Source organism: Castanea sativa, chromosome 11 (assembly GCF_040712315.1).
Source record: "Castanea sativa cultivar Marrone di Chiusa Pesio chromosome 11, ASM4071231v1".
Taxonomy (NCBI): Eukaryota; Viridiplantae; Streptophyta; class Magnoliopsida; order Fagales; family Fagaceae; genus Castanea; species Castanea sativa.
Genome location: NC_134023.1, coordinates 58,254,480 through 58,267,079, shown reverse-complemented (window position 1 = coordinate 58,267,079; position 12,600 = coordinate 58,254,480). Strand labels below are relative to the sequence as shown.

The following is a 12,600-nucleotide window of genomic DNA, read 5'->3' as shown; positions in this document are numbered from 1 at the left end:
GTCATCAGTTCAGAAATTGAATTGAAAGAGAAAAATCCCGTCACCCCTAAGCTGACGAAGCTCATAACGAACATAATTCTGAATTACAATAAAAAACACACATACTTGAAGCATAAAATGACATTAAAATTAAAGTAAGCAATGTCTTTACAAAGGCCCAGAAAAATGGGCGTCAAGTACTACTATTCCGTCTACACTTCTCAAAAAGAAAAGAAAGCTTTAAGTTCATAGGGGAGCGTCAGTGTCCCCCATCGTCTTCGGCAGTAAAAGGCTGGGCACAGGAGAGAGAAGGGCTGACGGCATTTGGGTCGCCATTGTGAGGATTTGGAGTCAGAGTGACAGAGTGATCCGCAGCTGGCTGGGCTAGGACGACGCTGTTGTCTCTCTGATTATTGTCTTCAGCTTCTTCATGAATGGCGTCGCCTGCAGGGGTTGACGGGATGGACTCATCCATTGAAATCCTTGACAAATCCAAGTCAGGATAGACAGATTTTACTTGCTTCAGACAGTCCTCAAACCCGTCACCATAGTAGGCGGCACAAGCGTCTATGAAGGCTGACGAATCTTTAAACTCCTTCACAGCGTCATTCCTAGCCGTTTCCACTTGGACTAGGATGGACCTTAACTCCTTTTCTGCCACCACCCTGGCCTCCGTCTCCAGCTCCCTTCGACGGGTTTCCTCCGTCAGCTTTTCCTTATAGTCCTTCAGCTCCGTGCCCAAGATTTTGTTCGCCTCCTTGAACTGCGCCTGACCGTCAGCTAGGTACTTGACGCGCTCGTTCAGACGGGTGATCACCCCCTCCTTGGCAGAGCACCTATTCGACAAGGCCTTCACGCGAACCATAGCCTACATTAAAAAAGATAGAACAACGTCAGGATGATTAAGACTGATCGAACACCAAAGTAAAGTAAAAAGAGACACATACCCTAGTGAGGTCAAAAAGGGCTGACGCCCCTATCTCGTCAGTAGTTTGCTCCGCACAAGGATCCGTCTCCTCATCCTTTAAAATGGATTCCGTCACCTCTACAGCATAATCCTTGTGGGTCAGCAGACGGCGTACGGATCCTTGGACAATGGGCCCCGACGAGGTCATCGGACCCTTGCCTGCCCCATGAGCAGACCTAGGAGGTGACGGCCTCCGAGAAGACTTGTCCCCGGGAGTGGGGGCAACCTTCTTCCCCGGACAGTCTTCCCTACCGTCAGGTTTCCTCTTGGCCGCGACCTTCTTGACGGGCCTGAGGGCTGACGGTGGGGTTGACCCACCCCTAGCCTTCTCTTGCTGCTTCTTCTTGGCCGCAGCGGCAGCTCGAACCCGTTGTCTAGCTGACTCCATTTCTGCAAAGAATAAGGGTTAGAAAGAGACAGCGTCAGGATAAAGACGAAGTTAAAAGACACTTACGACGACGGGAATAAGCGTTCAGTTTGCAAGCTTCCTCCGTCGGTTCAGGACCCCCACAATATAAGTGAAGAGTATCTAACGTGATTAGATCCTGACACTTCCTCTCGTCCAAAGGAATGGCCGTCACTCAACGAATGAACTCCTCTTGCTCCTCGGTAATACGTGGACGATTGTTAGCTGCAATGAAAAGTGACGGGTTAGGATAGCAAAAAAGCAGACGAGGCGAGGAGGGTCGACGAGATTAACCTGAATCTCTAACGTAAGCCCATGTGTTATCAAAACCATTGGGCATTGACTCCCACTCCTCCTGACGACATACCCAATTCGTTCCTTCTACAAAGAAGTATCTGCCCTTCCACTTCCTATTGGAGTCAGGCATATCTGACACTAACTTCAACTCCTTATCCCTCACTGCAAAATGATACACTCCTTTTGACGAAGAAATGTGCTGAGGACGATAACACCAAAAGAACTCGTCCAAAGTCAGCTGACGGTTCCCGCCGCTCAGACGACCCCACAAGATCTCGGCACCAATGAAGGTTCGCCAAGCATTGGGGGCAATCTGGCTGACGGATATCCCGAGGAAGTTAGCCAGCTTACGGTGTTATGCCGTCAGCGGCAGCCTTAGCCCTGCCGCGAACATGGCATTATACATGCCGACGTCCGCGGTTCGTCCCGAGTAACACTTCTCACCCTCCTCAGGAAGACGGATGGGAATGTCGTCTGGTATTTGGTAACGGGACCGCAAACTTTTGAAGACATTCTCCGACATCGTCGGGAGAAAATTGTTGACGGACCACTCTGAGGGTAAGATGAAGGGACGGTCATCACCAGAGGATCCCGAGGTGCTCTCTAAGGCTTCCTCGTCGCCGTCACTCTCACCCCCGTCACTGATACTTGGCTTTCCACGAACCTCCTGGTCTTCATCGTCTACGTCACCGCTCACCCCACTTCCTCTAGAACTCTCTACTTCACCGTCAGAATGAGTTGACGATTCTCTTTCTGACGACCAGGATAGGCCCTCTGCGGGCTCACGACCTGACGGGAAGACTTCGTCGTAACCCGCTCCGTCGCGGATCGACGACTGATCACTCGGCGTCTCCCTAGACATCTGACTACCTACAAACGACGGGTTTCTTTCTAAGATCCTAGGCAGACGACTTCACTAAAGGGAGACACTGTAAAAAGTAAAAAGTAAAGTAGCGAAAACTTACGTGTAGGAGGACGGTCTTAGGAAGCTGACGGCTGCGCGATTGACGATGTGATAAGGCTGGCAGTGACGGGTTCGTTCTCTCAAGATGAACAAGGCGAAAAAAGTGGGAAAAAGGTAAATAGTGAGATATATATAGGAGAGAGGAGGCGCGAAAGACGAAGCGACACACTCATCCAGACGCGGAGCCAATCAGTCTATGACATGTGTCCCACCATTTAATGAACATGGCACAAATCACCATGCAAACACCATTTCCCCGGTAACACCAACTCCATGACCCGTCGCCCATAGCTGACGGGATAATGGAGTGGGGGGCAGCTGATAGTGACGTTATTATAAGCTGACGGCACATTAAGAAGCTGACGGGAATACCCAACCCGTCAGCCAATCTCATTAGGATGCCGCCTTTTCTGGCATTCAGGGCTATATCCCTTACGTAACGACAATAAGCTGACGGATCACGTGGACGAGACATGGCTGACGACCTTGGCTGTAAGGTCCTTGGCTGACGGATCACGTTGATGTACATAAGCTGACGACAGTGTAGGAGGTACACGTGGGCTGACGACCTTGGCAGGCGAAAGCTGAAGGAGTAATCCAACTTTCATTTTTAGCCTATCTTGACTTCTGCTTATGTGAATATAAGGAAAGTTCTTACGCTACACGTTCGACTTTAGTCAAGAAGATTCCTATAAGGAAATGGCTCAATACAATAGGCAAAGATCCGCGAATTGCTCTTCTAAAAGGAAAGTACTTCCTCGCCAAGGCGTTTATTTCGGCTCTACACCACTATATAAACCCCAAAAACCCTCATGACAAAAGGTACGCACTATTACCTCAACTCTGGCACTCTAGGGTTGTTTTAAAGACTCTAACTTGATCGTCGGAGGGTCTTTGGCCGGCACCACACCGGTGCTCTCTGTCGATCACCTACTTTCTCTTCGCAGGTGTTGCTTCAATCGGAGGAGTACTCGCAGGTCACTGGTGATTTCTTCGGCATCATCATTCGAACTCCACCATACCCCATTGAATGAACTAAAACATCCTTTGTTCACTAAACATGCATATAAACTAGGATGCATCTCTTCTAAAGAATGATTTCCACAACAAAATATCTTGTGAAAACCTTACTTGGGTGACGTCCCCACCTTGAAACACTCAAACTGAATAAAGTTATCCCAATCTACCTTAATACTCCTCCATAGGTTACACCCATGTGTCTTTCTAACTGATTTTGAAGTCCAACCTCCCCGTTGACCCCTGAAGTTTTTAATTTTTGGACTAAGCCCTAATGTTTGAAATCAATTTTAATGTCAACTTTTCGTCCATTCTTATTAGTTACATGGCCATTAAATTCTGGATCTCCAATCTCCTCATATACATGAAGATGTGTTCCTTTTAGAGTACTTGCTTCGATGCTTGTATAATAGAAAAGTACCACATTTTAGTCAATCAAAGCCCAAAATTCACACATATTAGAGCATGCAAAATTATATAAAAATACATTATTACTATAATAACAATGTAAATTTAAACCAACAATATTAATTTTTCTTTTTGTTTTTTTATTCTTTGTTTACATATCTTGATGATAAAAGAAGAGAGTGAATAATGGTTGTGTGCGGAGAAAGAGAAAAAAGTCTTAAAAAATTGATATTTTAATTGAATATAGTGTAAAATAAAATGTGAGGTATTTTGAAAAATGAGTATATAGAATAGAAAAAATAGTTTTTTTTAAAACTAAAATAAACAATTTTTTTGCAAAAGCTGACTGCTAACCCGAATACTTAGAGAGGGTTTGGATAGCAATTATTTTTCCTGCGTTTACTTTTTGCGTTTTGCTTCTTTTTTTTTTTTTTTTTTTTCTTCGTTTGCTGCTGCGGTGGGGGACAAATGCACTGTGCGCGTACTGTGCACGCACTGTGTATGTACTTTTTTAGCAATTTTTTATTAAAAATGGGTCCCGCAACACTATTCACACATTTAAAAATTATTTTGCTACAGTATTTTCAGTTTTCAGCAATAAGTTCTATCCAAACGGACCCTTAGTTGCCTCAAGTTTTGATTAAAGGCTATTCTCAAAAAAAAAAAAATTTTTGATTAAAGGCCTTTTAAATTTCAACTAATTTAAAATTCCAAACAAGATCAAAGTGTTTGGATGGAAAGCGTGTAATGATATTTTGCCTACAAGATTGAACCTAACCAAGCGAAGAATTATATCAAACAATATGTGCCCGATTTGCTATAGATGTTCAGAATCAACAATTCATGCGATTTGGGAGTGTGCCACTGCACAGGATGTGTGGGCTAGCAGTGTTAAAATTCTGCAGAAAGGATGCACGGATCATAATGATTTGTTACATTTATTGGAGTACCTACTAGACCGAATATCTTTGGAGGAAGTGGAACTCTTCTTGATTCAAGCTTGGCTCATTTGGAGTAGGCACAACAGTGTTCTTCATGGTGGCAGATTTATTGATCCAGAGACTCTTAATTAGAGGGCAGTAGAGTATTTCGAGGAGTACAAACATGCTCAACAGCAACTTGATGCAGGACCGGTTATGCAAAACAGCAGAACAGATTGAGAACCACCTCCAGAATTGGCTTTTAAGCTGAATTTTGATGCAACAATTTTTTTTGACATGAACAAAACCTCTATTGGGACTATAATCCGTAACTACAAAGGAGAAGTCATGGCAGCCATGTCTGCAAGAGGGTCAGCAATACATAGCAGTGAGGAAGGTGAGCTGTTAGCATGTAGAAAGGCAGTTGAATTTGCTATTGACGCAGGCTTTTCCAGATTGGTTATTGAGGGAGACAATGCTAATGTAATAAAAGCTATTTCATCGCAAGAAGCCAACATATCTTTACTGGGGAATGTCGTGGAAGATATTAAATATCTCATGAGAGGTTTGCAGTGGGCATCTATTTCTCATATAAGGCGTAGCAGCAATAAGGTGGCTCACGTGTTAGCGCAACATGCTAGAACTATTATTGAGGGTTTGTATTGGATAGAGGATTCCCCTCCTCCGGTCATTGAACAATTGTATCAAGATGATTGCCTTTTATAAATGAATGAATGTAGTTTTCCTTTCAAAAAAAAAAAAAAATCAACTAATTCGATAAGATTTTCATTTTTATTAAAACTAGCCATGGTCCCGCGCGATACACGGATAATACTTTAAATTATTATGTGAAAATCTTATATAGAATATTTAAAATATTTTAAAGTAATAACATGAAGTAATGTTACAATAACATGAAGAGATTTTTATTAAATTAATGATGTAATACAATATTAAGGAGCTGAAGAACTTAAACTATAGAGAAAAAGATACATAAATTAGAATTAGTTATTATGTAGTACAATATCTTTTATATATATATATATATATATATATATATATATATATATATATAAAAAATAAAAATAAATAAATAAAAAAGTGGCATAATAAGTTGATTGTTTGTTTAATCATTTATTTTTTTGCTGAAATTTTTAATAATAATTTTTGTTTCTACATTGGCTTGGAGTTAGCATAAAAAATTTGTAATTTCATGTAAATGTTTAGTTTAATTTTTTTTTTTTTTTTTTGTGGAGAAAAATGTAAATTTTTAGTTGGCTTATGAAAATATCATCTAAAATTTATAATGTCACGTTTATGTTATTGAAGTATCATAGTATTAAGTTAAATATTTAGTGAAAATAGTGACATTCTATTAATGAATTTTGTTATGATCCAAATATATAAAGAAGTTAAGGTGTAAAGTTAAATGAAAAATTACTCTTACAAAGCGCCACATGACAGAATTGCATAATCTCTCATGTGATGTGTTTTTCTTTCTTTCTTTTATATATATATATATATATATATATATATATATATATATAATTAGTGCATACTTATAGATAATTAAGGTGTATTCACTTTAATGATACATTTAATGAATTATAAGTCTTACATAAATGAAAATTTTGATGAGATGAAAGCCTAAATAAGAGAAGATCAATGAATGTGCCACTTGACAGAACCTTATGCTCTCCCACACGAGGTCTTTGCTTATATATATATATATATATATATATATATATATATTTATTGGAAAAAAAATAAAGAAAAATAAAATAAGGATATTTCTAAAAACTGTTTTTAAATTTTAAGAGGCCTTCCATCATTTTCTAAACTCTCTGTTCTACTCTCTTTACGGTCTTATCTCTTATGTTTAGAACTTTCAAAATTGAGAATTTCCCAACAGTCAGAAATTGGATGAAGCTATAGATATGTCGGACTATCTGCCACACGAAGTGTTGCTGGAGATACTGCACAGACTACCCGTGAAATCCCTAATTCGATTCAGGTGCGTTTCAAAATCATTGAACTCTCTAATTACAAGTCCTGCCTTCATCGATTCCCATTTCACTCAATCACCACTTTCACTTCCTTCCAATTCCAACACACTAATTGTTAGGAGCTGCAATGATAGACCCAATATAGAGTACTACAGATTAATTCACAATGGCAATGACTCCTCCTCCTCCTCCTCATTCGATCAATCTCAAAACAACATTGAGTTCCCACTAATAAGTCGTTTTCTCGACTATTTTAAGTTAATTGGTTCCGTGAATGGATTGTTCAGTATTTGTGAACAAGACCGCTTTTTTCTATGGAATCCTTCCATTAGAAAATGTATTACCCTTCCTAAGCCTAGAATTGGGGTCAAAACTCACGGCCCCATTTCATGTCGTTTGGGGTTTGGGTTTGATCCGCGGACTAATGATTATAAGGTTGTGAGGATTGTAATTCTACCCAGTACTACTGTTATGAACAAAGCGGACAAACCACCTTTGGTTGAGGTTTATTCTCTTCGCGAGGGATGTTGGAGGATAACTCGTGGTGGCGAATCCTTTCCATCTGGGATTAGTTTTAATAACTGGTTGCGACCAGTAGCTACTTTAAATGGAGCTGTCCATTTTGGGGCGAATGATTGGGGCAATAACCGTTCCTTAGTTTTGTCATTTGATTTGGGTGATGAGGTTTTCCGCGTGATATCTTTGCCAAATGGTAAAGAATTCCAAGCAGGTGCTGATATTGGTACGTCAGTGTTCAAGGGATTGCTCACTCTAATATGTTATGATTATGAGTGTATGAAGATCAAGTGTTGTTCCGTTTGGGTGATGAAAGAGTATGGCGCTGTTGATTCTTGGACTAAACAGTTCACTGTTGACCTCAATAGCCGATTTTTTAGAGTGTTAGGTTTCTGGAAGAATGGTCATATATTAGCGGAGACAAAACTATCACTTGGTTGGAATCTCTGTTCATATGACCCTGAGAGCCAACAAGTGAAGAATTTGGGGTTTCATGGAAGCCCATTCCATTCTTTTGCTGATAATTATGTGGAGAACCTTATCTTACTTGGCAAACCAAATGATGCAGTTTCCAAGAGGGGAGTGACCAAGAAGAGGAAGTGCAGGTAAAAAAGTTTGATTCAACTCAAAATTTCAGCATTTACAATTCCTCAATGCTATCTTACTCTTGGTATATACTAAATATTGTTGTGTTGCTATATATAAGTATTAAGTTTCAAACCTCAATATATGGCTTTTGGATGTAATTTGTTCTTGAATGGCTATAAAGAGTGGTCATAACTGTTAATTAGTAATGAGAAAAAAAATTATTAACTTAGAGAAAACTGAAAAAAAAAAAAAAAAAAAAAAAAAAAAGGACCCCCTTGTACACAAGTAGTATTCCAGAGTCTTAGAGTCTAACAGAAATTACGTGAGTCCACAAACTCCTTGAAAGAGAAAAAAGACAGCTTGCTCAAGGCAGCCATCCAAACATACAACAATCGCAGCAAAACAGTTTCAACTCCAATGATGTAGACTCTGTCCCCTCAAAAGTATGCCTATTTCTTTCTTGCCAAATAGTTCACATTGTACTTGGAGGAATAGTCATAGCCCCCCAAATAACAATTGACTGATGATAGCCGAAATCACCATTGTGGTGGAAGAATGTGCTCTAAGAGACTAAAGAGTGGTCATATTTGTTAAATTTGGTTTTGTGGTTTTGGTTGATTACGGGATGAGTCATTTGCAAGCATGCAACGGTAAATATAAATGAAAGACTGATGTTATTATCTTTTTCTATGTGCTGAAGTTGTCACATCTAATCCATATTCAATATGAAAATTTGTTTCACATTCCATTTCATTAGGCATGCTAAAATTTTTCTGCTATGATCAGCTGTTGCCTTCTGATACTGTGTTGTGTACATGACAATAAGACATTGTTTTGCATCAATCTAAAGTCAATAAAGTGTACAATGAGGCCAAGCATTTAAAAGTTACTGTAACCATGTAACTGTAGGTAGAGTCATGGTGTTCTGTTAGGGGTTTTTATTGATTAAATATATTATGTTGTATTGAGTGTAGAAGTTGCATCAATCTGAGGTGATCCTAGCAACAAGCTTAGTGTTTCTAAAGTTTGCCTCATTTTTCCTATTTAGTCTAGATTTTCTAAAGTAGTAATGGAATCCTTAAATTTTTAAAAATGATCTAATTTGGTATACATGCTAATTTGGACACTGACATTTCATGTGATTGGGCACGTTTATGATTAAAAGAAAAGGGTTCTTAATGGTTTAAAAATTATACACTGGTAGTCTAGGTGGATTACAAGTGCCTTGGGACTCCCACAATGGCTTATAATTGTTTTGTGGTATTGACAAGGAACCAAAAAAAAAAAAAAAAAAAAAAAGAAGAAGAAGAAGAAGATAAGATTGCCCACTTTTCTGAACTTGATTTTGTTGAATAGTTCTCTATTTCAATGTTGGGAAAATACAAGGATATAAAAAGGAAGAAAATGGGGTAATTGGGAAAACTTCAATGACCAAGTTGGATTATTTTACAAAATTTAATACTTTGAAACTCTAAGCCGAAACTGAAAAATGGGAGAAACTTTAAGAACTAAAAGTGGTGATTGCCCAAAAATAAGTACTGTTTTGCTTTACGTGAGTTATGTGAAGTAGACTCTATCTTCTGCACTCTATTGATTGCCCAAGAACTTTTCTAGACCGCTCTCCGGAATTGTTTAGATTTGTTAAAGATAGGGGCCCGGATTTCAGATTACTTTGTGTGGGTTAATGGTACAGTGCATTTGAAATTTGTGTTAAGTTGAGAGGCACAAGACTGGGAGTTGGAGTCAATGACTGATTTTTTGGATGATTTGTATGCTGCACAGGTCAATCCTAATGTCTCTGACAAATTGATTTGGCCTCCTTCTCCCCAAGGAAGGATTTTAGAAAGAGGTATTATAGAGTGCTTCAAGTAAATTCTGAGGTTCTGTCCCTGTTTCCTTGGAAGTGCATATGGAAATCTCTCTCTCCTCCTAGAGTTTCTATCTTTGTTTGGGAGGCTGTGCTCTAGGGAACATATTGACAACAAACAATATCCGTAAGAGGGGTTTTGTTATAGCAGATTGGTGCTGTTTATGTAAATCTGATGGAGAATCTGTTAGTCATTTGTTCCTGCATTGTCCTTTTGCTTCTGAGTTGTTGGCATTTGTATTTTGCCTAGTTGGAATTGCATGGGTCATGCCTAAATCTGTTGAAGCCAAGCTAGAATCTTGGGTTGGAATTGCATTGTCCTTTTTGCTTACCAGTCTTTAGTGGTTGCTGCCCTCATCGAACTTGTTGATTTTAAAATGATGTGGGTCTCTTATATTCTTTGGAAAAGCTAAAAGAAGCAATTGTTAGCTTAAAGTTCAGAATATATACATTTCAAATGTATGTACAAGACAATATGATACTCTTAGCATTAACATGATTTGTCACTTTATCCACTTCCTCTCTCTAGAACTGTTTTATATACATCAGTACTTCTAATTCCGTTTCTATCCTGGGGATTCTCCTACCTGATCTAATGAATTATTATTGCACTTTGGCCATGTTTGTTTAATGGATAATCAGGCGAAAGAAAATGAATTTTTGGAATATTTTCTACTCGTCGACTATGTTCATGGAGTATGGTTGATAATGTGAGAGAATTTGCGTTGGCTCTTTATAGGATTATTGATTTGATTTGCGTGTTTTTCTGTATCAGTTTTGTCTAAGAATTGATTGGTTGATTGGATTATTGGTACCATAAAATTGGCACTTCTTGGACAGAACTTAGTTTGTAGTTTGTTATGGTTTATTACAATATCCTTAATGCGACTATGTTTTTGAAGTGATTATGAGATATAGTTTGTAATGTCACACAATTCTTGTCTTTTTATATTGTTGTGTTGGTAATTTGATTGTTGATATGATATGATTTTGGAGTATGGTTGGTAATAAGAGAAAATTTAATTTCTCTAATGATCATATGGATTGAAGATTAATATCTTTTGTGTTTGTCATATATGTTGCAGGTAATAACACTACATGGAAGGACTGAAGGATGCAGTCGTGTAATGTGGCAAGCTGGCAACTGTTATTCTTTTTCTAAAGAGCTTTTTCTTCTTTTTCTTTTTCTTTTTTTTTTGGGGGGGGGGGGGGGGGGGGGGGGGGGGTTGCCCTATGTCAAGCGTTTTTTTGATAATCGCTCCTTGTCAAGCCTTCTTTGTTTGGAAAGGATAATTTTAAATTTTAGACTAAATGTAAAGTATAATCACTAATATTAGGATAATTTTGATTTTTTTTCATATATAATTAAAGATATTTTATTAAAAGAAAAGAGTACTTCATATCTATGAATCACAATGATAAACACAACGTAACTTAAAAGATTTCAAAAGAAAGAAAAAAATAATACAAGAATAAAGTGATTCTATGAAATCTAAATGGAAATGGTACTAGCAAGACTCCATGCATGAGACCAATCAAACAAAGTTCAAAATATCCCAGATTCCAACTAAGCATATGATTTTTATGTATAGTAACAAATGAGTTTGACTTATCTTTAGTACTTTTTTAATTGAAATTTTCTTTTGTTTAAATAAGAAACTATTACTTGTCATTGTATATTTAAAACAAAATGACATGTTCAGTTAAAAAAGTATTGGAAGTAAGCTAAATTCATAAAAAATAAAACATCTACTTTGCTTGCTCTTTACATGATAGCCACATTAGACATAGACATAATAGAAAAAATTTCGGAGGGGATAAAGTTTTGGAGGATTTTCCTCATGTTACTACTTGATGTTTTATAAAACTATCCATTTATATAATTTAAGCAAGTCACGACTCACTCATTAAAAAAGTAATATGACTAAAACTACATAGATCTCTTCAATCATCATAGAAACCTTGATAAGATTATCTCAAAGTAGTGAGATCTAACATGCAAATAAGCACTAAATTACTAAACAACTTAAAATGTTTTGAGTTTTTTACCAAACAATTTTCTATTGGCCAGTATTATTGTGACTGTGAAGGTTGTACATGTGAGAAAATTTCATTCTAATGACTTGGCACCTAGATTAATTTGAGTGTTTAAATGGACCGTTTTTACATAAAACCTAGTTGAATCCAAAGGGTTTGTGACGACCCATTTAACCAAGATGGGATTTACTTTTTATCACTTGGCTAGGTTTGTAAAATTTGAAAAGCTATATCTATAAGTCCACTTTATTAACTTCTTTACTGTTTAATGGATTATAATATGATAATTTAGAAAAAACCTAAAGATTTTTTTTAAATGCACTTTTCTATCTATCTACTTTCCTCCAAGACTTCTATCCCATTCTCAAAAAAAAGAAAAGGACTTCTATCCTATCAAAAGACTAATATGTTATTATGAAACCTTAATTTTGAAGTATAATGGCTAGTTTAATGAAGGCATATGCCTATTTTTTAATTTAAATATTTATGTAACGATATTTTAAACTTATTTTTATATATGTTTCTTTTAAAAAAAATTGTACCAATAATAAAGTCACCTTTGGATGCTACAGCCGCTATCGCTTTGGCTGCAAGAGGGGAATGGTTAAGTGAAACTCTCGCCGTCTTG

The 12,600-nt window shown here is 37.6% G+C and overlaps 2 protein-coding genes across 5 annotated transcripts; both read left to right on the top strand.

The window, feature by feature from the left end:
* The first annotated feature begins 5,306 nt into the window (after positions 1-5,306).
* On the top strand, positions 5,307-5,684 carry LOC142616802 (uncharacterized). The gene has a single exon (XM_075789580.1). It carries the CDS (start codon positions 5,307-5,309, stop codon positions 5,682-5,684), a length of 378 nt encoding a protein of 125 aa, XP_075645695.1.
* Positions 5,685-6,800: 1,116 nt separating this feature from the next.
* On the top strand, positions 6,801-11,133 carry LOC142614497 (F-box/kelch-repeat protein At3g23880-like). Of its 4 annotated transcripts, XM_075787022.1 has the most exons (3): positions 6,801-6,972; positions 7,084-8,085; positions 9,851-10,866. In XM_075787022.1, exons 1-3 carry the CDS (start codon positions 6,896-6,898, stop codon positions 9,876-9,878), a joined length of 1,107 nt encoding a protein of 368 aa, XP_075643137.1. In that variant the 5' UTR covers positions 6,801-6,895; the 3' UTR covers positions 9,879-10,866. The 4 variants fall into 4 exon arrangements, with proteins under 4 accessions (XP_075643137.1, XP_075643135.1, XP_075643136.1 ...); XM_075787020.1 differs by lacking the exon at positions 9,851-10,866 and adding an exon at positions 11,021-11,133 and having other exon boundaries at positions 6,801-8,085; XM_075787021.1 differs by lacking the exon at positions 9,851-10,866 and adding an exon at positions 11,021-11,119 and having other exon boundaries at positions 6,801-8,093.
* The last annotated feature ends 1,467 nt before the right edge of the window (positions 11,134-12,600 follow it).

Bases quoted from the DNA above. Each gene is read 5' to 3' on its own strand.
- LOC142616802 (XM_075789580.1), top strand. From the start codon at position 5,307: ATGGCAGCCATGTCTGCAAGAGGGTCAGCAATACATAGCAGTGAGGAA.
- LOC142614497 (XM_075787019.1), top strand. From the start codon at position 6,896: ATGTCGGACTATCTGCCACACGAAGTGTTGCTGGAGATACTGCACAGA. The intron at 8,086-9,850 runs GTAAAAAAGTTT...TATGCTGCACAG, and splicing joins ACCAAGAAGAGGAAGTGCAG to GTCAATCCTAATGTCTCTGA.